This window comes from Cavia porcellus, unplaced genomic scaffold (genome assembly GCF_034190915.1).
Source record: "Cavia porcellus strain 051 isolate PalLab524CR breed Dunkin Hartley unplaced genomic scaffold, mCavPor4.1 scaffold_19, whole genome shotgun sequence".
NCBI lineage: Eukaryota > Metazoa > Chordata > Mammalia > Rodentia > Caviidae > Cavia > Cavia porcellus.
Genome location: NW_026947502.1, coordinates 34,103,826 through 34,129,541, shown reverse-complemented (window position 1 = coordinate 34,129,541; position 25,716 = coordinate 34,103,826). Strand labels below are relative to the sequence as shown.

Below are 25,716 nucleotides of genomic sequence, written 5' to 3'. Positions count from 1 at the left end.
AACATGGAAATCTCAAAAAGCTCCATCAAAAGACTTGTAGATTTAATAATCAAATTCAGAAGCATAGCTGGATACAATGTCAACACTCAAAAATGAATAGTATTCCTGTACATGAATAACAAACTCACTGAGAGAGAAATTAGAGAAACAAAACCTTTCACAATAACTTCAAGAAAAATAAAATCCTTAGGAATCCATCTAACAAAGAAAAAGGCCTTTACTTTGTAACCTATGGTACTCTGAAAAAATAAGACTGAAGAGGATATCAGAAAATGGAATGATCTCCCTTGTTCTTAGATAGGCAGACTCAGTATAGTGAAAATGGCCGTATTTCAAAACTGTTACACAGATTTAGTGCAATCCCAATCAAAATATCAATAGCATACCCCCAAAACTAGAGAAAACAATCCCCAAATTCATTTGAAACCAGAAGAGACTTAGAATAGCAAAAGCAATTTTGTGTATCAAAGCCAAAGCAAGGGTCATCATAATCTCTGACTTGAAATTATACTTCAAAGCTACCTTGATAAAATGGCAAAAAAAACCCCAAAACAAATCAAAAAATAATAATCACTCCAAAAAACAGACTCAAGGATTAGCAAGAATCGATGAAACAGAATAAAAACATGCAGGAGCAACTCCAAATGCACTCAGGCACCTTAAAATTTAGATTAACATAAGATCCAAATATCTTCACTGGAATAAAGATTGCTTCTTTAATAAATTGTTCTATCAAAACTGGCTTTCTACATATGTAAGATTAAACCTAGACCCATATCTCTCACCATATATTAAACTAAAATCAAAATGGATCAAAGATATAAATATTAAAACAGGAGCACTAAATCTTCTGGAAGGTAGAATAGATAAAAGTCTTGAAGATATAAGTATAGGCAAAGATTTCCTGAACAAGATCCCAATCACACAGGAAATAGTTTAAAGAATCAACAGTTGGGTTCTCTTCACACTGAAAATCTTTTGCACAGCAAAAGAAACCACTAACAGAGTGAAGAGACAACATATAGAATGGAAAAATAATTTTACCAAATATTCCTCAAAGACTAATATCTATAATATATAAATAACTCAAAAAGTCAAACTACCCAAATTAAAAACTCATTCCATAATTAGGCATCTGAAATGAATATACACATCAGTTGAAGAAGTACCAACACAAATAAGTATATGAAAAAATGTTCAATATCACTGGTCTTTCTAGAGGTACAAATTAAAACAATGCGGAGAATCCATCGCTCTCAAAAAGAAAAGCTATCATCAAGAAATCAATCAGTAGCAAATGCTGGTGGGGTGGGGGAAAAGGAACCCTTTCATTCTTTTGAATGGAGTGTAGACTTTTGCAACAACCATGGAAATCAGTGTGGAGATTCCTGAAAAAACTAAAACTAGAGGTTGCATTTAACCCACTATTCCCCTTCTTGATATCTTCCTGAAAGTATTAAAATAACCATGACACAGAGATATAGACACACCCATGTTTATAGCATCACAATTTGTAATAGCTAAATCTTGGAAACAGCCCAGATACCCATCAATGGATGGACAGATAAAGAAAATGTGGTTTTTATACACAGTGGATGTCTATGCTGCATAAAGGAGGATAAATGTCATAAATTTATGACATTTTTAGGTAAATGGATGCACCTTGAGACCATACTTTTAAATGAAATAAATCAGATATACATGTTTAAGTATCACATTGTTTCTCTTGAATGAAAAACCAAATAGGTAAATAAGAACCAAAAGGGATTATAGATATAGAGAAGTAGGAAGAAAATGTTTTTTTGAGAAGTAAAACAAGGGAGGGAAGTGGAGAAGGGAAGGAAATGAAAGGAAAAAGAGGATAGAAGGAAAAATGGAAACAAAGCTTTTGTAAATAAAGAGGGGGAAGTAGTATTGAAGGGAAAAGAAAGGGATGGGGTAAAAAAAGAAGAATCAATATATATCATACATAGGTACAAATTCCCTAGGATGGACATCATCATTGTGTATGTCAAAAGTGTACCAATAAAGGCAATTGAAAATATACTAAGGACTTGAATAGATACATTTCCAAAGACATATAAATGAGTAACACATATGTGAAAAGATGTTCATTGCCACTAATCATCAAGGAAATGAATATCAAAAACACATTAAGAGATAATTTCTTATCTGTCAGGATGGATATTATCAACAAAAGAAGATACAGGAAGTGTTAACAAGGATGTTGAGAATCTGGAATTCTTGTACACTGTTGATGGGAATGTTTCCCACTGTAGGGAAACAGCATGAAAATGACTCCGAAAATTAAAAAAGAACCATCATGTAATTCAGAAAATTCTGGGGATTTATTCATCAAAACGGCAAGTGGAATCTCCAGGACATACTAGCACTCCTGTGTTCACTGCAGCACTAGTCACAATATCAAGATGTGGAGAGAACCAGTGGCCCATTGATGGGTTCATGGATACACAAAATACAATATGTACATATTGGACTGTTATTAGGCCTTTGAAAGAAAGGAAACCTAGCTATGTGTCACTATAGATGAACTTGGAGAATATTAGGTTAAGTAAAATAAGACAGTCATGGGACAAATACTGCATGATTCACCTTTTATGAGGTATCAGAAATAGTCAAACTCACAGAAGCCAATAGTAAAATAAATATATGAGGGCCAAGAAAATGGAGAGTTACTAATTAAAGGGTAAACATTTCAACTATATAAGATTAGTGAATTCTACAGATCTACTATACAGGATTATGCTTAGAGATGATACTACTGCACTACAAACTCACAAATTTGTTGAGAGGCTAAATCTCATATTAAGAGTTCTTACAATAGTAACAACAGCAGTTGCAGGTGATGCCTTCTTGGGGGACTGAGTTGGTTTAGTTTAGCGTGTAGGCCCTTTCCAGCCCATCTATATTCTCTTAGAAGTTGAGGTAAGAAATAGGTTCAGCAAGTTTGGTTTTGGTTCAAACTAATTCCCTAGGTAGTTTTAGAAATCCTTTTGCATTACTTCCCATTCCAATAAAATTTGGTCTCTCTGGGCCTTGGCAAACTGATTTGGCTCATTTGTTGGGTTTTCCAGATCCACTGGGCTCTGTGTGACTCCTCCTGCTCCAATTTTTCTCTCCTGTTTCCATCTGAGTTTGAGAGCTTCTTACAGAGCTTCCTCTGTAGGGAACTCCATTTTCCCCTGAGTCTGAGGAGCCTTGCTGAGCTGAGGTCTGTTTAGTAAGCATGTCTTTTGGGGAAATGCTAAGCTCTCTGGTGACTTATATTACCGACCTCTAAGTCTCAATTACGTGAACATGCATCACCCCTAGATTGTGAGATCCTTCTTAAAGCAGTGATCTGGAATTGACCTCAAGAGGACTGGAGGCCCTACTGCCTAATCTTGAAGCTTTGGTGTTTGCATGGAGGCTGATGACTAGGTGCATTTCTTCTCTTTAAATGAACACAGAATTAATGGGAAAAAGAAAAGAAAGCTGGGATTCTTTTCTGAGAGAGGAAAAAAAATGTCTTCAAGTCTCTTCAGGCTTGTTTCTTAGCCAATAGAGATCAAGTGCCTTGACCGTAGCCATCCCATCTTCTAGGATGCAGGGAAAAGGGCATCAAGGCTTCTACCATGGACTTAGGAGACAGTGAGGCCCCATGCCTTGTAATCATGGGCAAGTCATTCAATATCTGCAAACCTCAGGTTCTTAATCAAGGAAAAGGATGATGGTGGCTTATTCTACAGACGTTTAGGTGAGAAACTTTTGACTTAACAAAAAAGCATTACATTTAAGACACTGTTATAAGCACAGTGCAAATAAAAACTGGTCTAATTTGTTTGATAACCCCATGAGGCAACTTCTGCACTGCTCTGTAGATTCTAAGATGTATGTTATTTTAGCTTCTCTGAAATTGAGATGGACCTGACAACTGAAAGTATCTTATGAGCTCCACTGATTAATTCAGCCATTGGGGAACTGGAAGGTAGAACATTTCAAACAGAGCATATCTGTTGAAACAGAGGATATTTTATTGAAACCTGCAGAATCCAAACAAAGATAAATCCTTTCCTTCTGGGTGGAGCAAGCTTGCCTCTAGTGCTGCAAGCAGGTAAGCTCCATGAAGACAAGCTATTTCTGTCTCAGCCCCCTGTGGTGTCCCCAGCCTCATTTGCTTTGAGGTTAAGTGCCACTGAGCGACTAATTGATGCAGGATTAGATAAGATTTTGAGGTTCCCTTCCCAAGAGCAACCCACTCCCAGTGACTTTTCACATGTGCATCAGTCCTTGGAAGTGTTTCTTTCCTGCATTCTCAGGATAGAACTGGGTCAACATAACCTCACATGCTCTCACTAGGTGTCATGTGGCAGTCATCACTATAGAGGTGGAGAGAGACTCAGCACTTCTAGGGGAGAAACAATATTTTGTACTCATATGATGATTTTATTTTTGGTCTTTTTCCTTTTTTATTGGTACCAGGGATCGAACTCACGACTGCCTGCTTGTAAGGCAGGCGCTTATGCTGCTGAGCTAAATCCCCAGCCCTTGTACTCATATGATGATGAGGTTCCCTAGTCATCATGGACCGTGAGTCACACAAGTCCTTGGGTACTGAGTTCAATGAGTCATAGCTTTTAGTGTCTTTCACTACCTACCCATACAATCATGACTGAGAATAGTGTGGGTTCCCATTTAATGTTTTGTCCTGAAGATCACATGATCCATGGGAACAGACACTAAACTCAAAGAGCACAACATATATTGTCTATAAATCGATGAGTAACTTTATACCAAATTATGCCTTTTCACTAGTGTGTGAGTACGTTCAGTGTGGGAAGGGAGGGAAACGGGATGAAAGATGGCAGCAGTGGTGTTGGCTGCTGGAAGGTCACAGTGGAACTTCTGATGGGTCTTAGTTCTTGATTCAAATCTTGGCACTTCCCTTTACACACTGAGTGATTTGGGGTAAGTGATGCTGTGGTTTGTATCTGGTGTGTTCCCTAAAGGTTCATGTATTAGAAACTTGTTTCCTGCTGTGGTAGAACTTTTAAGTGGGAGGGGGGATCTAGGGATTTGGTCACTGGAGGCATCACTTATGATTATGACCATGACCTTGATTATCACAATTTCTTCAGGGTTGGAGACTGAACCTCGTATGCAAGGAGTAAACCATACCACCAGCCTTTTTTCTTTTTATTTTCTTCTTTTCTTGTCTTTTTATATTTTCTTTTTGTTTTGAAGAATTGATGCTAGAGCCTCACACATGCTAAGTGTGTGGTCTATTACTAAGCCACATCCCCAGGATGTCACTCTTAGAAGGGAGTAACACTGGGCTCCAGGAGTGTGAGTTGTAGGAGAGTAGGTTGCTGTAAATTGAGGTCTCCCTGTGCATTTGACCACTGCTGTCCTTAGAGGGCTCTCATTCTGTCTCTTTGCTATATCGTGACAGCCGGGAGGCCGTCACATGAGACTAAATGGAAAGGGAGGTCAGTTTTGGGCTTTCAGCCTCCAAACCTGTGAACTGAGTAACCCTCTTTGCTTTATATATTACCCAGCTTCCAATATTATTTTTAAAGCAACAGAAACTAGGCTAATATAAGCGATAACATAACTCAGGGGCTCATTGCTTTTGTCTGAAAAATGGGTTTTATTACAATGCCTGATTCACAGGAAGCTGTCATAACGATTGCATTAGACAGAAACAGGACTGTGGTAACATTGTGTAAGTGCTCACACAAGTCTGCCTTTGTTGTTATCAATATTGTGCTCATGAATTTTTTGGTGCGGTCAGGCCTTTGACATCTTCTGATCTGTCCCTGTGTAGTTGCTTGGCCATTAGGCTTTCCTGATGGTTATTTTCATTTCTTTGTGAGGTACTCATTTGCTTAAAATCAATTCTCCCTGCACTAGGTCACCCATTTACTATGGCTTTGCGTGGGAGGGAGAAAGCTAGAAGGTAAATGTGCAGAGGTGGGGATGACGGGGAGGATGCGGAGAGATGGAGTGAACCTGGCTCTGCTGAATACATATAATCAATAGGTAAAATCAATGCATTCATAAAAGTTACGGGCCCTGTTGTGTGAGCTGTTTTCCATAGCATTGAGAAATGCATGTCTTTCCTTCTCCCCTTTCTTGGGGCCAGGATATATCCCAGTAGCACCCTCAAAAGAAGAGCATCCTCCAGGTGTAGAAGATTACATCGTTTCTTTATTGTCTCTATCTTCCATCCAAGGGATGTTTGGGCATTAAAATCTCTAAATGAAACCTGGGAGCTGCTTTGCTTCTAAGAAGAGAGGGCAATACATACACGGGGCTGTATTTTCTGGTATCATCAGTATTTATTGCATTCCTGCTGTGTAACATACGATATGGACTCGGTAGCAGGCGAGGGAGACCCTGCCCTGTGCTGCTGAGTGGTGTGAGAGGGACATCAAGCAGTTCTGCATCTGTGACAAGGATCTTTGGATAGTAGAGTTCAAGGGAACCTTTTCTGGGAACTTGGAGTGAAGGTGTAGCCTGTGTGGGGCGGCAGCTGGCCAGGAGAAGGGCAGGCAAGGAGGAGAGAGCTCCCAGGGAGCCTCCTGGAGAGGCTCTGTGGTCAAGCGGCAGGGACAGGTGATCAGAAGAGTAGCTGGGCAGGGGGGGGCATGTTTTGCTGGATGTGGGGACAAAGGAAGGGAGCAGGTTTGACTAGAGGATGTAGCTCAAGTGTTTGATTTGGGACACATTCAGTTCAACCTACCAGAGGCAGCAAAATGCAGGTGTCAGGTACCAGGTAGACGTATGACTTTTCAGCTAGGAATGGATTCAGGTCGATGAGAAGGCAGGATTTATAGGAACCTGTCACATCAGAGCCCAGGGAGTGGTTGGCATCTTGAAAGGCGCTATGCTGGAACTTTCTGTGGCAAGGCCATCTCTCTCTCTTTTTCTGTGACCTTCACAGTCATCTAGTCTTTTCATGCCCCCTCTCCTTGGCATAAAATGGTGACAGTTATGTTTGCTACAGGAGCACATGTTTGTGGACCCATTAAACTGGAAATAAAACATGTGGGGCTCTTGGAAAATAAGAACTATGTTAAAACAAGGAGTTATTATGGTTGTGCATAAGCCATTGAAAAGCAGAAATACAGCCCCAAGGCTCAGTATCGATCTTGGTCCCCCGTGCTTCCTGCAGCCAAATAAATCTGATGTTCCTCGCAAGTGCTGGCTGAGCGGATGGCAGGTCTCCAGCTTCCAGCTTTCCCACCCTGCCCCAAGGTTACGTCCTTTCTTGGCTCAGGCCGGCTCCCCACCCCTGCCCAGCTGCTGGCTGCCCTTCCCACTCACGCTGCTTACAGGGAAGACTCAGTTGTGAGGTTGGACCTTGGCCAAAAGTGGATGCCCTTTGATTAAACCAGGGACAAGACCTCCCAGAAAAGCAGAGAACAGCTCTGCAGAACAAGATATTTAAGGAGTGAGGCCGCCAAAGCAAATGCTCAGGCAGTTAAGGGCTTCAAACTTTAGGATGCAGGAAGGGTCCTGAAATGTGTTTCCCTCATCCATCCATCGGCTTGCTGGATAAATATTTACTGAGTATCCCCTAAATGTTAGGCTCTGTGATCAGTCCTCTTTGAATTAATATCTGAATTGAGTAAAAGAGAAATAAGCAAAAAAACAAAACACTCTTAAGGGAACAGCCAGGAGCAACAGTAGACAGCCAGGGAATTCCAGAGGCAGTGGGGCGTGGCTGTGTTAGATGAAGCAGTCAGGGAAGGTTCCCCGAGATGGTGACATCTGAGTTGAGATCTGGCAGCCAAAAATGAGCTGGTCTGTGATGAGTAGGGGAAAGGACACTCTGGGAGGAAGACCCAGCAGGGTGGAGGGCCTGAGGTAGGTTGACAGGAACAAGAGACTAGGGAGCTGAGGGGACAAATGGGGCAGTGCTTTATCCATCGTGGGAAAGAGTCCAGGTTTTGGTCTTGGTGTCAAAGAGATTTTATGTAAGATGGGAGATTCCATTTGCAAAGCATTTCTCTGACCCTTGAGTGGATAATGGGCTGCAGAAGAAAGGCAAGGACCAAGATAACCAGTAAGCAGGCTACTGTAGTCCTCTGGGTGAGAAGCGGTGGTGGCAGAGGCTCAGAAACATGTTGGGGAAGAGAGAGTCCCATTGGAGTGGGTATGATTGTTGAGGGTGCATGAAATGGGTACATCCATGGGCATTTGGAACTGGCATGGACCAGCTCACTGTAAGATGGGAAAGGGTAAACAAGTGGAGGAACAGAAGTTGACCCACAGGCTTTTGTCTGAGGCAGCCATGTGCTTAGGGACAGGTTTATTATGGAGCACAGGTGCTGAGAGAAATCCTGATACTGTCTGACATACCTGTGGCATCCTGAGATGTCATTATGAGCAGAAAGAAGTCCTCAGTCACTTGTGGGCTGGGATTATTCCTGGCCACTGAGTACAGGGCTGGGTGTGAGCTTCCGTGGAAAGGCAGGTTGTGTGGGGGCCTGAACTCACGCCCTAAGAAGTGCTGGTATATACACAGGAATGGCTAGTGGGGGACAGGGAAGGAAGGAGGGATTGTGCCTCCAGAGCCCACTGTTTAGAGACCAATCAGGGAGGCTGCTGATGTGATAAGTCATAATGGCCAGTGAGACTGAAAGGCAGATTAGAGTGGCTGGGGAATACATCAAGATAAGGGGGTAAAACATCTGGGGACAACTCTTTTGGAAGCTTTGCTGGCAAATTGGGCAGAGCAATGTGGAAATGCTGCTTGCCTAGATTTTTACAAACATAAGGAACATTATCTTCCTCGCTTATAAGCGTCTCTCCAGTTCTGATACACCAGGACTTGATGTTGAATATCTACACTATTCCTATGGTAAACTTTGGCTGATGTACAGTCCTGAAAATGACAGCTGTGGTTTTTCTTTCCTTTCTCTTTCAAGAAAGCTTCCAGGCTTACACATCAGTCGAGGGTAAAACTGGGATCTACCCCCCCCCCCGGGGGCTCTGTTAATATTTTTAAGAAAAGTCAGAATCCAAGTACTACATACCACACACAAGCAAATGATTGCAGCATAGTTCACCACTGACCACATCCCATGTTACTATTCACTGAGAAGTGTGGTTCAGACTTGGTTGGGTGCCATCTATCCATCCACTATTCACTCGCTTATTCACAGTGAGTATTGTGGGAGCCCTTATTTGTTAGAAGCTTGAGCCCCAGAGACTGGGGAGCTGCTGTGTACAAGACAGACAGCCTCTGCCTTCACAGAGTTCCAGCATGGGGAGGACAGACATGAAACAAGCAACCTCCAGTGCAGGAGCAGGGAGCTCTCAGGGACAGAGTCACTGGTCCATGGGCTCAAGTTGGGCTGGACATTGGCCATGGCCAAAGTGAGGGAGCCATGTTGGAGGTGGCTTATCTTCACTGGAGAGGACTGGGAAGTGAGGCCAGGTGAAATGAATGCAGTCACAGGTAGCTAGGGGTGGGAGATGCAGGGGGCCCAGGGCTGCAGCCAGGAGCCAGGGGTTACTCAGGAAAGCACTGTGAAGTGCTCTGAGCTTGTGCTGGACATGGTGGTAGTCAGATTTGCTCTATACAAGCACTGGTGCCTGTGGAGTGGGCCACATTTGCATGTCAAAGATGGCAATAGGGCCTCCTGGTCTCTGATAGGGAAAGCATTAAGTCCCTTTAAGCTCTATTTGATGGAACATGGCTGAGCACAGTGAAGGAGTTGGGGGCTGGGGTCCAGCTCTGAAGCCTGCTCCAGCTCTCCTCTCTTCTTTCCTGTGCATCTAAGAAAATGCAACAGGTTAGTTTTAGGGCCATTTTTCATGGGATGGGGATGGAAACAGAGGCCAAACATATTCAGATAGTTATTGTGAGCACAAATGACAGAAATGAAGGCTACAGGGTCCATGCCAGCTGCCAGGAGCGGCCGTGGTATGGGGCAGATTGCAGAGATGCAGGTGGAGTATGCCCTAGGAAGGTAGTATAGAAATCCACTCAAAATGTGTGCTGTGTGGAAGGCATCTGGGGACTCTTGAGTCAGGCACATGGTACACTCCTGCAATCCCAGCTATTCAGGGAAGCTGAGGCAGGGGGGTTGCAATTCTGAGGGCAGGCTGGGAAATTTAGCAAACCATGTTTCAAATGAAAAGTGAAAAGGGCTGGGGGGTAGCTCAGTGGCACATCACCTCCCGAGGGTGCAGGAGGCCTTGAGTTTGTTCGATTCTCAGTACAGCAACAACCATAGTAAAGATTCTTGGAGCTCATGCCGATTTGCTAGCCCTGGGGGCTCGAGGGGGGCTTTGCAAAACTGGCGAGACCACCCTTAAGCTCGCAAAAACCCAGGCAGGCAGCGCGTCCCTATTTCTCTGTCCAGTTTGGCTGGCTGCCAAATGTCTCCAAAGTCTTCCTTAGATGTCTGCATTTCTAAGAATATCTCTTCCCCAACATGTTTCTGAGCCGGGTAGGCTGAGGACATAGCTTCCGCGAACGTCTCAACGGCGGGAGGCTCCTTGCTTCGCAGCCTCGGTTCCTCCAGCTTTTTGCACCAGCCTGCAGGAGTGTAAATAACTCCCTTCAGGACCCGGACTTCAGGCTGCCCTGGCGGGCCGCACAGCAGCCCGTGGCCGCCAGGGGACGCCAGAGGCCTCGGCTCGCGCGCTCGGGCTCCTCCGCCCGCGGACGCCGCACCCGAGCCGCGGAGCCGGGCGAGCCAGAGCGCTGCGGGCTCACAAAGCGGCCGGACGCGGCGGCGGCGGGCGGAGGAGCGTGGGGCAGCCAGCCGCGATCAGCTTTCTCGGCGGCTGCGCCACAGGAGCTCAAGCAACTCGGACGCGGGGACCCGCGCCGGCCCCCAAGGTACGTGCGCCGCAGACCCTGCGCCCCAACTTGGCGTAGTTGGGACCTCGCCTGGGGCGCCCGCGGGCCGGCAGGTCGGAGCCTGGGGTGATCTCCGCGCCCTTCTCGTGGATCTCCCTGGCCGGGCGAGCAAGGAAACCTATTGCTCATCCGGGGACGGGGCCCCCGGGAGCGGGCACCGCCGGCGTCCGTGTTGCCGAGCCTCGGCTGCAGCCCCAGCCCTGTCCTCCCCTCCTGCCCGAGCCGTGGGCACCGTCGACGGGCGCGCGGCCGGGTCAGGATCCCGGGAGCTAGGATTTGGCGGAGGGGTGCTGACCCCCCCATCTGATCTGATCCAAGGGTCGAGCTCGCGGGCGCCCGGGGAGCGGGCGCGCGGGGTCCCGTGCAGTGGACAGCGCCCCCCCGCTGGCGACCCAGCCTCCGGTTCCAGCTCAGCCCCCTGCGAGAGCGGCTCCTGTGGTCTCCGGGTCCGCGCGCGCTCCAGGTGTGCCGGGGTCCCTGGCCCCGCCGCGACCCCCGCCCCGACCGCTGGGGCCGGGCCGGCCGAGGACCCCCGCCCCGCTCACGCCCCTGGCCCCTGCCCGCCCGCAGATGCCCGCGATCGCCGTGCTGGCCGCGGCCGCCGCCGCGTGCTGCTTCCTGCAAGTGGAGAGCCGGCACCTGGACGCGTTCACCCGAGGCGCGGGCCTCAACAACGGCAATTTCCTGGACAATGACCAGTGGCTGAGCACCGTCTCCCAGTACGACAGGGACAAGTACTGGAACCGCTTCAGAGACGTGAGTACCGCTGCTCCCGCGCGGCGGGGCAGGGCGGGGCGGGGCGGGGTGGGGTGTGGTGGGTCTCCAGGAGCTGGCCCGGGAGGGAGGCCAGGCAGGAGGCGCTGGGGCACAGCTGCCGGGTGTTGGGGTTGGGGCGTCTCGCTGGAGAGGAAGTTAAGCGAACTTCGCAGGCTCTATCCTCTTGCCTGTTACCTGCGGTCCAGGTGCACCATATTTGCAGGAGGGGAGGCAAGGGGTCCCCTAAAATCTAGCAGGAGCCGCGAACAGCAGATGGGAAGGACGCTTCCTAAGCTTCTGAGGTCTCCTGATGGGAATGACTGACTGCCAAAGCCCAGGTAGAAGCTCATGGGGCTGCAGCGCTCCGGGACCTCCTCTGGGACCTGTCAAAAGCATCACTATAGGAAAGGTTCACTTTGGGGCCCCCGGCTTATTTATTAGGGATTAAGGCATTGCAAGGGTCTGAGCAGGTGGGATGGGTGTCATTACCATGGGTTGATGAAATCTTAGGGAGAATCTGGCAGTTTTGACCCTTGGAGTCTTTAGGGGAGAGGGAAAGGGAACAGGTGGCCCTCGGAGTTTATCCCCTGTCCTGAAGAACAACCCTGGTGGTGGTGGTGGTGGGGGGGGGGGGAGAAACTATTGCTGGACTCCTGAGCTGCGTGTTTCTGCTCCTGGGCTGCTCGCCATTTCCCAGGTGTGTGCCTCTGAAGATGTGGGGGCAAGAGGCCCCTGGAGCCAGCTTCCCAGAAGATGGCATCCAGAACTGCTGCTGGGGCCACACCTTCCAGAGGATTTGGAAGTGTGATATCTTACCGTACTTAACATTAGGGATTCGTGTCCTTGTGATGTTTTAAACGTTGTAAAAATGTCCAAGCTTAACCAGAAAAAAATCTTTTGTGTCATGTGCATTGCTATCCTGTTTTATTGGGCCAATTTTTAGGGATGCACTAACACGCTGGCAGCATACATTTTAAAAAGAATGACACCTTGATCTAATCACACAAAGCTTCTTGTTCTTGTCATAGGACATGGTTTTTCGGTTCTATGAGGTGGGAGATGAGTGAGGATTCTTCTCTGGGTCCCTCATAGTCCTATTCCCAATCTCCCAGGCTCCAGGGCCGTGGGAGAGTCTGAGGCATTGAATGTCTGTCAGGTTTCCTTGTGCTTTTAAAGGACAATCTCTCCCAGTCCACTTCCAGAAGACAGATGTGTCCATAGTCTTTAGTAGGGGCTTGCTTATCTCTCTTTTATTCCTCTTCCACCTCTTCTTTGTGTGTGGTGGGCTGCTTTTCCTGGAAAGGGGCTTCCACGTTCGTTCATTGAACTTCCACAGTTATTTGGTGCCTTATTTTACAGCAGATGCACCCCCTACAGCCCCCTCTCCCCGCTAGGGTGCGCCTCTGTCACCATGTCCCTGACCTGCTGTTAAGCTGTTCTGGTCCCCTCTCTGCTCAGATCCGAGGGACTCTGCATGAACTGCCTTTGCCTGTGACTGAAATTGATGCCTAAACCCTGAGGCTTCTATTCATAGACTCACCTAAGGTGGAAGTGACTGCTATTTTACCATCACAGTTTTGATAGAGTTGAGGGAAGGACAGATGCTAAGCTCTGCTAGAAATGGGCAGATGGAGCCATGTCTGGAACAGGTGAAGAGCGACCTTCCCGGGTGCCTTGTGCTCAGGGCAGAGGGCGGGATGGGAAACACGTGTGCCGCTGGACCCTGGGTTGACTGCTTTCACATCTGCTGAAGGTTTGTATGCCCGTGTATCAGAAGTGTGATATCCTTCATTCCCACTTAGCTTTAAATTTTTTAAAAATTGGCTTTCCCTTCATTTCTTATGCTCCTTATGGCTGATGCTGACATTTTTATCCTTGGTTCAATGCTTTTTTTTTTTTTTCCAAACCTGACAGATGATGAAACCTACCTTGGGTGCTTGCTAAATTACAGCGCCCACACTCCTCCCCTGGAGATTCTGATTCCATATTTCTGGAGTGAGAGCAAGGTGGAATCCACATTTTAAATAAACATACTTGGCAATTCTTATGTCTAGGAAATACTACCTTAGATATTGTAATGTATATAGCTCCAAGACTTAACAACAAGAAGAGAATAGCTTTTAAATTCAAGTTTATTGCTTTTTGTTTCTGAAATAGTTTTAAGTATTAAACTAATACTTTCACAGCCGAGTTTATAAAAACAATAATTTGATCCAGAGTACCGATGAGAATATCTAATAATATTCAAAAACTATCCTAGACCTGTTCAGGCACCAACCATTTTATATATTTCATGGTGTCCTCTAAAATCAGCAGTATCTCAGGCATAATTTAATGCCATTAACCTCTTCGAAGTGTGTGAAGCTCAGAGTAGATATACCTTAAAGGCAAGTCCCCTTGTCTTCAGTTGGGCCATTTATTTGGAACAACCACAAAGCCAGAGTCCACTGGGGCCAGAGAGTGAAAGATTGCTTTCTTTAGAAACAGGCTACTCAGTGGGCAGCAGACAAGGTGCCAGCTTGCGTTGCATTTGCTCAGCCAGCCTGATCATTCTCATGGAGCCAGGTTTTTGCTGAAGTGTGACAAAGCCCCAACTTCTTTGCTATTGTTTAGGGGTTTCTTTGTTTTGTTTTATATTTTAAAGCCTCTGACAACCTTGAAGGGCCATCCATGTCCTGAGCTTACTGTTACAGTGCTTATCAGTTTTTGAAATTCAGCGTGAAAGAAAACTTCTTGCATCCCTCTCAACTTGTCACTTGTTGGACGTGGGAGACAGAAGTTTAGGAATGATTTTTGGGCTCTGGAAATGGAAAGTCAAGAGCTCCTCGTAGAGCGGTGACTGGCCAATTGTGAAATGGGTCCCATGGGGAGGTGTGAGCTGTGCTCCCTTGACTGTGGGGTGTGCTAGGGTGTTGCCTAAGCCGGCCTGGCAGCCTCTGCTCACTGCTTTGAATACATCGTATTACTCTGGGTGCAAAATAGTCACTGTGCCTATACAGAAGTGAAACCTTCAGACCTACTTCAGAGTGGGTTGCCTATATTTATGGATCCAAGAGAAGCATTCAGATGGTTGGTCCTGAATGCATTTGTGATCTGTTATTTGGTTATTATTCTTTCATAAGGACTAACAATTCTGATGTTTTAGACAGGTGAGGCCTGGACTTTTGCACCGATACAATACCAAGAAGGAGGAGACATAGAAGTTAATGCTTGCAGTGTCTGTGTTAAGTTGTGCAATGACTTCTCATCTTCAGCTGTTGTATACTTCTCCATGGTTTGAGGACAAGATCATAGGTGTGATGTGGCTTTTTTGTTGGTTTGACTTTTGAGACAGGGACTCTATGTAGTTCAGGCTGGCCTCAAAACTCAGGGTAATCTTCTTCCCTCAGCCGCGAAAGTGCTGGGACTACAGGCGTGCACCACCATGCCTGGCATGATATGGCTTTGGATGACCATTATTAGAGGGGAATTTACTCTGTTAATTCTTATATTCATTTATTCTAGCAAATATTTGATTGCCTATGTGCTAGGCACTGCACTATAAAGGTGAACAGAATTAATGCATTTTGTCATGTAACCTCTTGTCTGCTGTTTATGCTGGCACACATTTCTTTATTATCTTTGTTTTTAAAAATATATTTATTTATAAAGCTAATTTATGTTGGTTGTAATTAACAAATGAAAGCATTGGAGAAATAGATCATAGCTAACACTTATGGGTACTTAGTATGTCACAAATTGTGTAAGCTACTTTTCCTGTATCATTTCACTTAATACTCCTAACAGTCCTATGAAAGAAGTACTGCTACTAGCCTTCCGTCCTTACTGGGAGGTTTAACACACCTTACCAGAATTAGAGTGTAGAGACCCAGAGCTGGGGTGAGGAAGGGCCTGAGTGTTGCAGCCAGTCAAGGGCTGAGTGATTTCGAGTGTGAGCTTGAAATGCAAACACACGGCAAGTTCCCTGCTTAATTCCTGATGGCAATCAAGCAAGGAACCCTAGCTTTCAGACAGAATAGGAAACCAGGTGAACTCGGCTTATTGGGGAGGTCATGTCAGGTCTTACCTTCTCTTAATAATGAGCTTCTGATTTGATGAAAATAATATTGTTGCTTACACTAAACATGACATTTTCTTCCTTTTGCATGCATGAAACTAGCCCTGACATTTAACGCCAGGATAATTACCTTTAGCAGGCTCAAAGAATCCGAAGTGTTGCCTTGGCTGGCATTTATCTTATTCCTGAGTGGCCTGGGTTTGTGATCCTAATGAGCGCTCGAGGACCAGCCCTTATTCTCCTTCTTAATGGTGTATATGCTGTGGAATTTGGTGGTCTCTGTCTCAGAACCAGGTTGGCTGTGAGCATTGGGTCTGCTCGTTTGATCTTAGTATCTCAGCTATAATGAGTTTCAAGGGCAGATAGGACTTATTGATAGAACACAGCCTGGCTCAGTGGGTAGGCCTGGTGACAGGGAGGGGCAGGGCTTAGGGGATCAGTCATCAATCTATCACCGCTGAAACTCGGCTTGTAATGGAGAGCAGCAGAAAATCATTTTGATTAAACCAGTTCAAGGAGACTTAAATGAGTTTGTGATCCTGACTCTCTTTAATGAAGCCCCTATCTTAAATCCTGTGCACCAGATGACCACTGATAGAAATAATTATTTCACAAGGATCATTGTAAAGGAGCAGTTTAAATGTTAATGGGCCCAAGACCCTTGTCTGCTCCATCTCACTTCAGCTTGCCCTTCTAAGGACCCTAGGTCTTGCCAGGCAGGCCTGGTGGAGTTTTTTTTTTTTTGCCCCTGATGACCTTTCTAGGTCATGTTCTCCTGCTCTGCTGGGTCTTCCCAGCCCTGGCCCACAGATTTTCATTTGGACCACAGTGCTGTGAGGGTGAACACTCCGCTAGATGCTGATGAGGCTGTTTTCAGAACCAAAGAAGTGGCTTCCGGTGGGATAATTGGACCTATAATGTTCCTCTAGAGGAAAGGGACCTAACCATTAGCACAACTATTTTATCTTGCTTGAGAAGACAAAGTAATTTTCATAATTATTTTATAATACATCATTTCTCATTTATCTAAAATATAGTATGTCAAGCTAAACATCCTCAATATCCAAACCTGGACACAAGCAAGATAACTGCTTTTACCTTTCATATGGTAAAGTGACTATGCCTAGGGAAATTCCTCAGGTCAGCTCACACTTGGTTTTATCTTCTCAGGTCAGATAATTACAGAGAAGAAATTCCCTATGAAAGATTAGATCAACTTGCCTGAGGTTGCAAGTATTTTTTCACCATATGTCACCTAGGGTAAGATGCCATTAGTTATAAGAAGCATCATTTCTGTGCACTGCTAACAGACAAGACAGTGCCCTGGATGAAGAGTTTAACAGAACCCTGCAGGACGCAGAGACTTCAAATGGTTGCACCCCCAGTATGGAGGCAAACAAGACGGGAACCCACCGCGAAGGAAAGGGGCTGGAACTGGGCAGTTTTCCTTCCCGATCTTCACACTGGCAGGTGGAGGAAAAGCTCTCCCTGAGTCATGGACCCTGGCAGGCCTGCGGTTCCTGGTGTAGGAGCCATACAGCCCCTCAAAGCCCTTGGTGCTAGATTTAAAGTAGCCTCCGTTTGTTTATCGTCAGGGCCTCTGCTCTCTTACGTGTTAAGTGGGAGATAATTGTACCATGCATCCCGCAGATGAGAACATCACATGGTAAGTAACGGAAATCTAGTCCAACCAGGCTGAAGTGGAAGGAAGGAGTTACTGACTGACTGACAATTCTACTCTTACACTGTGGGTTTTCTCAAGGCTGAATCCAGAGGCTCAAGTTATTTCTTAGAACTCAGGGTTTATGTGTGTCCGTCATTCTTTCTGCTCTCTATTTCCCGCTTTGGGCTACATTTCCATTTTTTTTTTCCTTTTTAACTCAGGCTGATTTGTTCCATGTTGTAGCTCATGACAACTACAAGTTTATATCATATAGTTTTTGTCTCAATACTGCCAATAAATATCCCTAAAGGGACTTTGTTAGATTTACTGGTGTTGGGCACTCCTTCAATCATTTTGGCTAAGTAGTAAACTATGCTGACCCTTTGGGACTGGGTTACATGCCCAGGGCTAGAGCTGGATTCTGGCATTAGAGCAGCAGTAGAGGCTGCCTCGGGTTTCCAAGATTAAGGGTGGTAGAAGGGTAATTCCTTAAGGGAAACAAATAATGGGTGGATACATTTAGCATATATTGGCTAATGCATATGAACACATAAGCACAATGCCTAGTTTAAGTGAAAGTAATTTTTTATAGATGTTAACTTATATAGCACTTTTATGCATTATTATTTGATTTGTAGTTGCATTTATCTACCTTTTAGCATCCTTAATAGTTGGGTGCTTCTTGAAATAAGCACCTAAATTTTTGACTATGTGACAGGTAGTAGATGAGTATTTTGGTGATTTGAATTCCTTCCCAAGCAGGGCATCCTGCATGGTAACCCACGTGCTGGTGTTAAGTAAAAATTCTAGGTGTCACAAGCACTGAAAATAATTTTTTCTTGTCTACCTCCTGTCTCCAAGCCAGGCTCTCCTAGCTCAGTAATTCCTTTTCGGTGCTCTGTTGTACACAGCTGGCTGCTCCAGACCTTTGCCGTAGAGCTCGCCACAGAATCTCCTCAGGGATGATGAATGAACTGAAATGAATGAGAGCATAAACTCTCCCCAGCCTGAGCTTTCCACACAACCAGAAAGGTGGAGAGTGTTCACTGCAGGGGGCTGACCCCAGTGAGTCAGGTTAGCTCTGAAAATGTGTATCTCATGCTATTAGGAATCGACAGTGATGGTGGACTCCAACTCCTGGGTGCTGTAGGAACTAAGCAGGGACAAAAGTCTGCCTCCAGACTCGGGCGCAGTCTCTGAACCTCTGTGAGACTCATAAGGCTGAGGCATGTCGCGGTTAAGGACCATCTCTTACTTAGTCTGACCTCCCAGTCTTGCCGAGAACCAGCTTGCGTCTTTGACTAGAGTGCCAATTTCTTTGTCTACGAAGCTGGAATGACATTCAGACTGTGTGGTGTGGGAGAGTACCAAAAAAGCATATGGCATAAAGTAGATGCTCATCTTCCAGGGGCTGTTTGCCAGCTGCTTTGGTTTGTTTTTGAAGGCCCCTTTCTCTAGCTGAGCTGCTGCTCCACATCTGTAAATGCTGCTTTCCATGTCTTGCTGCCCTCTGTTTTAGCAGCATGTCGGGGAAATACATTCCATGACCCTCAAGCCACTTGCTGCTAGTCTGAAGGCAGTTTGAAGTTCCATGTGACTCATTCATTCTTTTACCTTCCTGTTGCAGCAGCGTCTGGCTGAGAATACCTCCCTCCTCAAACTGGCAAAGCTCATTAACATGAAATATGCAGGAGCATGTTTGTGCACAGCTATATCAAAATCCTAGTCATATGAAGGGCAGTCCCAGAGGCCCTGTTGTACCGGATAAGCCCCGAGTTTTGTCAATTTTAATGTTAAGCTCCGGTTCAGTAGCTCCCAGCCTGTCTTGCAGGGGAAAAGCCTCGTCTAATCTGGCAGAGTGGTTCTAAACCAGCAGCATGAGTGGGGAGGCAGGTGGGCTCCTGGGATAAATGGGCTGGCCAGCCTGTTTGTGACCATGGCTTCCCCAGCATCCTCTGTATATCAGATACCTACAGTCTGGTGTTGGTTCTGCCTGGCATCAGTATCACCGTCTTTGGAGCACTTTCTGTAGGGTAAAACAGTGCTTCTCATTGGCATTTAGGAAGTCTCCATGTTCCAGGCTTGGCTTTTGAACTAACTGGAAAACACTAATAGGATTGGCCAGACCTTTGTTCCTTCTCTCTAAAGACCCAGCTCTTCAGTTCCAGATCATTACAGGCCTATAATTTACTACAGCTGAAGTAAGCTGGCTGTGGTTTAGGAAAACCCAAACAATAACACATAGTTCATGTATGAAAGTGTTCTTTGGCTGTCAACTGTACCATGCCTTTGCTAGGCACTAGGTTCACAAGAGGGACATAGTTTGCAACTGTCCTTGAGCTTATGATCTGCTGTGGTTGATCAATCACAAAATAGGTGTGTAGGCATGGTTGAGAAAATTGGTGAGATGGAAGTCCTGATGCTGTTAGAATGTATCATGGGAAGGAAGACGAGTAACATAATGTTTTGGCCAATGCATGCCATGTTGGGAAGGCACCAAAGCTCAGCCATACAGGACGCCAGAGAGCTCTAGGAGGAAGACAGGTGATTGTGTTTGAGCCAGGGAGAGCATCAGGTCCAAAGATCCTAAGGTAGAAACTCTTGACATTTTTCCATCAGATGCGTTTGTCCTAGGATTCCCTCAAGTAGCAGGCTCTCCCTTTGCATGCTTAGAAAGATGCTCCACACATTTTTCAACCTAACACATATTTTGGGGGCAGGAAAATGAGTCAGCTGTAGAAAGCAGTGCACACAGATGGATCAAGTGCTTGGGAGGATGGCCAGTTCTTTCTTCTCCTTTGTGACTTTCTGTGCTGTCTTCTGCAGCTTTCTCTGTTGAATGGCTGCTGTTCTCCCCACTCCTAATTCTTCCCTAATGTCTTCAGTCTGTGAGTTTCTCCTTCCTTCTGTGATCAGCTGCCCTGGGCTTTGGCTTGACATATCCCACTGTTGACTATAAATAAGCTTAGTGATAGTTTCTTGGACACAGTGATGATTCATGAGGTTTGTATTTTAAAAATGAGAGTAGTATTTGTGGGGCTGCTTGCTCTATCCTCATTGCCTTCCACCATTGCTGAGGACACGTGGGGGCTGGACTTTGAGGCTAAAGATGAAAGGTAGCTTTGCTCAGGAATCCCAGTTTAGGGGCAGCAACACGCAGGTACAGGTCTGCGGTTACTGCAGCGTTACATAGAGCGTGCTGCATGGGTGTTCGCTTCTCTGCTCTTGGGTCTGAGTCCCCCCTATGTCCCCATGATAGACACAGACACGATGGAAAACATTCCTTTTGAAACAGGGATCCACAGGCTTAGAATACTCCTGGAAGGATCATACTGCTGTCCACATTATCTTGATTGAGTTGCTTTTCTTATAGTTTAGGAAACTGTCACTTGGGAGACTCCCTTCCCCCATTTATGGTTGAAGATGTGCTTTTATCTGATGCAGTGGAGAAGGAAAAGACATTTTATACTTCTATTTGTAATAATGTCTAAACTTTTCTCATGTGATCTGCTACGCGTCACACTACAGTGAATACCATCTGCCTTCGCCAGCGCAGTTATGTGGCAGGCAGGGGGGTATTTCTGTACAGTCTGCAGCACCTGTCCTTGGGTCAGGGAAGCAGAACCTGCCGTAGCTATCCCGGGAAGCCTTGGCACCAATAAAACAAGGGAGAAACAGATACACAGAGAGCAGAGGTCGCCACTTTCTCCTTCAGCTGTGCACTTTCTGATGTATGTGAATATGGAGCAACTCCAATCCAGCCCCAAGAGAGGCCACGACAAGTGGCAGATGAAGTCACGGCTGAGGCATAAAGGGAAGGGAAGTCCCCAGATGTGCTACAGCAACAGTAGCATTTCCAGATGTAGGGTGCTGAAAAGTCTCGGGGGAATGTTTCAAGAGCAGAGTTTGTCTCCTATAATTGTCTCCTATAGGTCAGGAGTGGCACTCAGATTCCCACATTTTAAATAAGCAGTTCAGGTGATTCTGATGCAGGTAGTTATCAGGCTGCAGTTTTAGAAACATCTTGGAGAAATGCTACTCTCAGATACCCAACATTATTAGTTCCAGTGAGTAATAAATTTTCACACAAAATGAGCATTTTTATTTTGAAGACTTGACGATCAGTTGCCACAAGTGTAGTAGTTCCCTCTTATGCCAATAGTAGGAAGGAAGCTCTCATTTTCCTCTGTGTGTGTGTGTGTCTGCTTTGGGCTCAGCCATTGTCGTGAAGTCTCTTGGTACAGAATAAGATCAGACCTTTACCTGGCTCCCAGAGCATATAGGTACTTGCCTGCGGGAGCACAGTGGAATTCATGTGGGACCTTGCATATGATAATGTCTCAGATAAATCCTGTCTCCTCGAGGACCTGATTCCAGTCTACTCTTGTTTGACTTTGCATCTTCTGTAAGAGAATTGGTATGCTTTCTGCACAGGTGAACTGAAGGAAATTGACTCTGACATTGGTGTTAGTTTCTAGTGAGAAGGGTATTGCAGTTGAAGTGGTGTTAAGAGCATGTGATAGGCATGGTGGATATAGGAAGGAAACTTTGCTCTTCTGCTATAGGAGGTGTGCACAGAGGCTCAGACCATGGCAGTGACGGAAAGTGCAGAGAATGCCAGAGGGACGTGGGCTCTACTGGTCAAGTCAAGATAGAGTGAGTCTTTGGTTGGCTAAATTATTTTGAAACAATCAGAGGACAACAGAGATTCATAAAAGCTTAGAAAATTTAGGAAGATCAACGAGTTGGCAGTATTCCTTGTTCTGAAGCCAGCCAGTGACCAAATTCTGAAACTTTGCTTACTCCCCTTGACTGAATTTCCTTTAATTCGTAGTCAATTGATGGCACCCGAAATTGATAAAGCTATTGCCAAGAGGGATGAACCAGCTCAGTCCACTGGAGAGACTGCAGTTTCCTGGGGTCTTTCATTGTCCTTTTTGTTAAGGGGCCCCTGGAAGGGTTTCTAGGTCTTTCTCTGCTCATTAGACTTGGTGACTTTTCTGTGACTTGGTGGGGTTGGTGGGGTTGTGTCCATTACTTTTATTAGGGCACAGCATTTCTCCCCATCAAAGCCTCTTAACTTTGCCATGACGTAGGGTTATGGGCTGTGCTCTTTGACCAGCTGTCTCAAATGAGATCTGTGCCACTTTCTGTGAATGGCAATGAAGCACTATCTGTGGTAAAGATAAAAGTACTATATTTTCTGGTGTTTGAGAACTTGTGAGATTTTTATATGCTAGGGGTTGGTGGTCTATAATGTTCCCACCTCAGAAGGAGCTTTGCATGTGTTTTTTGGAACATTTTCTTTTGCTTCCTTTCATGACCATCTTAGACCTATGCTCCTACCTTTCCAGAAACCAGAGCCCGGTGTACCACCTCAGCAATGCTGGTTGTTCTGGTCATGTGTTCATATCCCAGAGACTCAGTGGCCATGCTACTGTGTTCAGGCCCTGTGGTGCACACTAGGATACAGCAGCGAGAGAATAAATCTGATTTCTGTCAGAGATAGAATGTAGAAAAAGAAGTGCACAGGGTTTAGGGAAGCTTTAGGCCCCAAAGAAAAAGTGTGCAAGTGAACCAGTACAATCCAAGTGAGCTCACTGTCTTGAGGCACCATCCTACTTGTGAGCTTGAAACATTTCTCTGGGGGTGATTTACTTTATCTCTCAAATCTTACTGACATGCATGAGTGATCTCTATACTTTTGCTCAGTTCTGTGGACCTGGAAATGGCCGTCCAGAAGGTGCGAGTCTGTGCATTTGAGGTGGGGGTTTTAGACACGACAGAACCACTGTGGAAGTGTGGTGAGTTTAGCCTTGCCAGGCCTGAAGATCAAGGTCCAAAGTAAATGGTGACATAATCACAGAACAAATCCCTTGACCTTGGCACCTTGCGATTAGTAGGGGGTGCATGTCCCCACAGTGCAGCGCACACGTATCACAAAGTGAACACTTGACAACCAGCAGGTAGGTCAAGAATCAGAAGAGCAACTTCCCCTAAGAAATTCATCCTGAGCTTCTATTGGTGGCTCTGTGTCGCCCTTTTAGTAAGACCTCCTGTGACCTCTAACAACACAGATTAGTTTTGCCTGTTTTTGTACTTTCACAAATGAAATCAAAAGGATATATTTATTGTAAATGTCTGGCTTCTATTTTTCTAACATTTAATTTGTGATGCACTGTATATGGCCATCTTTTGATTGATTTACCTCTTGTGTTGTTGAGGGGCATTTGGGTGGTTACCAGCTTTGGACCATGACATAATAGCACTCTCTGGGAGATGGCTTTTTGTGTACCTATATTTTCAGATATGTACCTAGTGTGGGATCCATTGTTCACCCTAAGAATGTTCAGCTTTTAACAGCTTTTAAGAGATGTGGTTGAATAGTTTTATCCAGTGGTGGGCCAGTTGGTCTTTCATCTATGTGTGAAAGCTTACTGGGAACAGTAGTTTTGTTTTACTGACTGAGAAATTAAAAATAAACACCCAAAGCAGATATGTTGTTGAATTCACACATCCAAGTCAACAAAGTTGTGTTGAGCATCTCCCAACTGTCAGGCATTTACCTACCCTTGTGGTGATTTTGTTCTGGTGGAGGAGAGTTAATGATACACTGTGATTTTAAGTGCTACATTCAGGAGTAAACCACGAAGGTGAATGGAAGGTAGAACTATGCTCCAACTGGTTTTCTATTCTTTTATTTTATTCTCTTCCCAATTTAGAGAAATTAATCATTTAAAAAGAGAATTTAGGTGATATAGAAAAAGGTAAATCACTTCCTTCTATATGCAGGCACTGTTAACCCTTTTGGGGGGCCATCTGTTTGCATTCATTAGACTTTTCAATGCCAAAGTTTGTTTTAGGGGCTGATATCATACTATTTCTATGATATGGTACATTCTTTTATTCTTCATTTAATCATATATCAGAATGATACTATGCTTAAGTGACCTTTTAAAGGTGCCTATTAATCTAGTGAACGTGTATACTATAGTTTACCAAATGAAAGCATCCAGTGGTAGGCACTGGGTCATTTTTATCTTTTCCTAAACGGGTTACCTGATGAGTATCTTTGGGTACACAGGTCTTCCTGTCTTTAGAATGACTTCCTTTTGATATGTTGCTAGAGGTAGAAATACTTGGTGGACTGGCATCCACGTTTTTCAGGCCATTGAAATATGTTAGCAAGCTGTTCCAGTTCCCACCCCCACCAGAACTGGAGAGTGTATGTTTCACTGCACCTTTTCTAGGATTGGGTATTATTGTTTTATATTGAAGGAAAAGAAGAAGAATGGAATAGAAAGCTGCCCTGCTAAGACATGTACAGGCACTGATTCTGCACAGGTAAGATGTGTGGCTCTCATGGCCTTCCTGGGAAGCTGTGGGTCTGGTCATTCTGGATTTTGCTTGGGAAACAGGTGTGAGAAGTCTCAGTTCACCTAGACTAGAGAGCATAACCCATTACCCTTTCTCATATTTGTTCTTGGCCTCATGAATGCTTTGCAAAGCCTTCCTCTGAGCCTGCTGAACTCATTGTGGTGATATTAATGAGCCCCAGCCTTGCTTATAATTAGAAACAGATGTTCCAAACTCGATTTTAAGTGAAATTGCTGCTGATGGATCCCCTGCTACTGGTACGATGTATAGACACTTTAATGCCCTTGTGGTAGAGGAGGATGAGAGGAGATCATTGAAAACAAAGTCCAGCAGTGAAGTGCTTTCTCCTGTGGATATAAACAAAGCCCAGGCCTACAGCTTAGTCTTCATCTGTGTCCAAGACATATGCCTGCTTTTCATTACCCATACTCCCTCCCATTCAGCTCACCACAGGCCTGCTGCTCACCTCAACAGAGGCAGGGATAGGATTTCTCCCAATACCATCTCAGCATCATGAACAGGAGCGAAAATGTAACAGTTTTCTAGGGCTGGACCTCCTGTCTTTGAGAGATCTCTGCAGACCACGAGTGCTTCCCAGGTAGGAACGACTGTGCCCTGGGAAATGTTTGGCAGTGTGGGGAAACATTTTCGGTAACTGTACCTGAGTCAGGAGAGTAGACCTGGCATCTAGTGAATAGACACTGGGTGGGCTGCTACTGAAAAATATCCTACAATGCACAGGACAGCCTCTGTATCCTCCAAAGGAATTATCAGTAGGTTAAGTTTGTAGAATATTGGCTTAGCCATAGGTTGCCACTTTTATACTTAATATTTTTAAAGGTGAGATATAATCCAAAAACTGAGGATAAGGGGTATATGACTAGCCATACTTTAACATAAACCAGGCAAAGCTCTCTGCCTTCATCCAGCTTGTATTTTAGAGTATAGAGCTCTGTTTGAAACATTTGACTTTCCCAGAAG

The 25,716-nt window shown here is 45.2% G+C and overlaps 1 protein-coding gene across 2 annotated transcripts in view; it reads left to right on the top strand.

The window, feature by feature from the left end:
• The window catches only part of Spock1 (SPARC (osteonectin), cwcv and kazal like domains proteoglycan 1), a 666,821-nt gene that overhangs the window by 139,914 nt on the left and 501,191 nt on the right, over positions 1-25,716 (top strand). Inside the window, exons 1-2 of one of the 2 annotated variants that reach the window (XM_063230933.1) lie at positions 10,672-10,861; positions 11,453-11,638. The exons of the other annotated variant lie outside the window; for it this stretch is intronic. Coding sequence (XP_063087003.1) covers positions 11,453-11,638 — 186 coding nt within the window. The 5' untranslated portion in view covers positions 10,672-10,861. Of the gene's footprint in view, positions 1-10,671; positions 10,862-11,452; positions 11,639-25,716 lie in introns of those variants that run through there. 2 annotated transcript variants of the gene reach the window in all.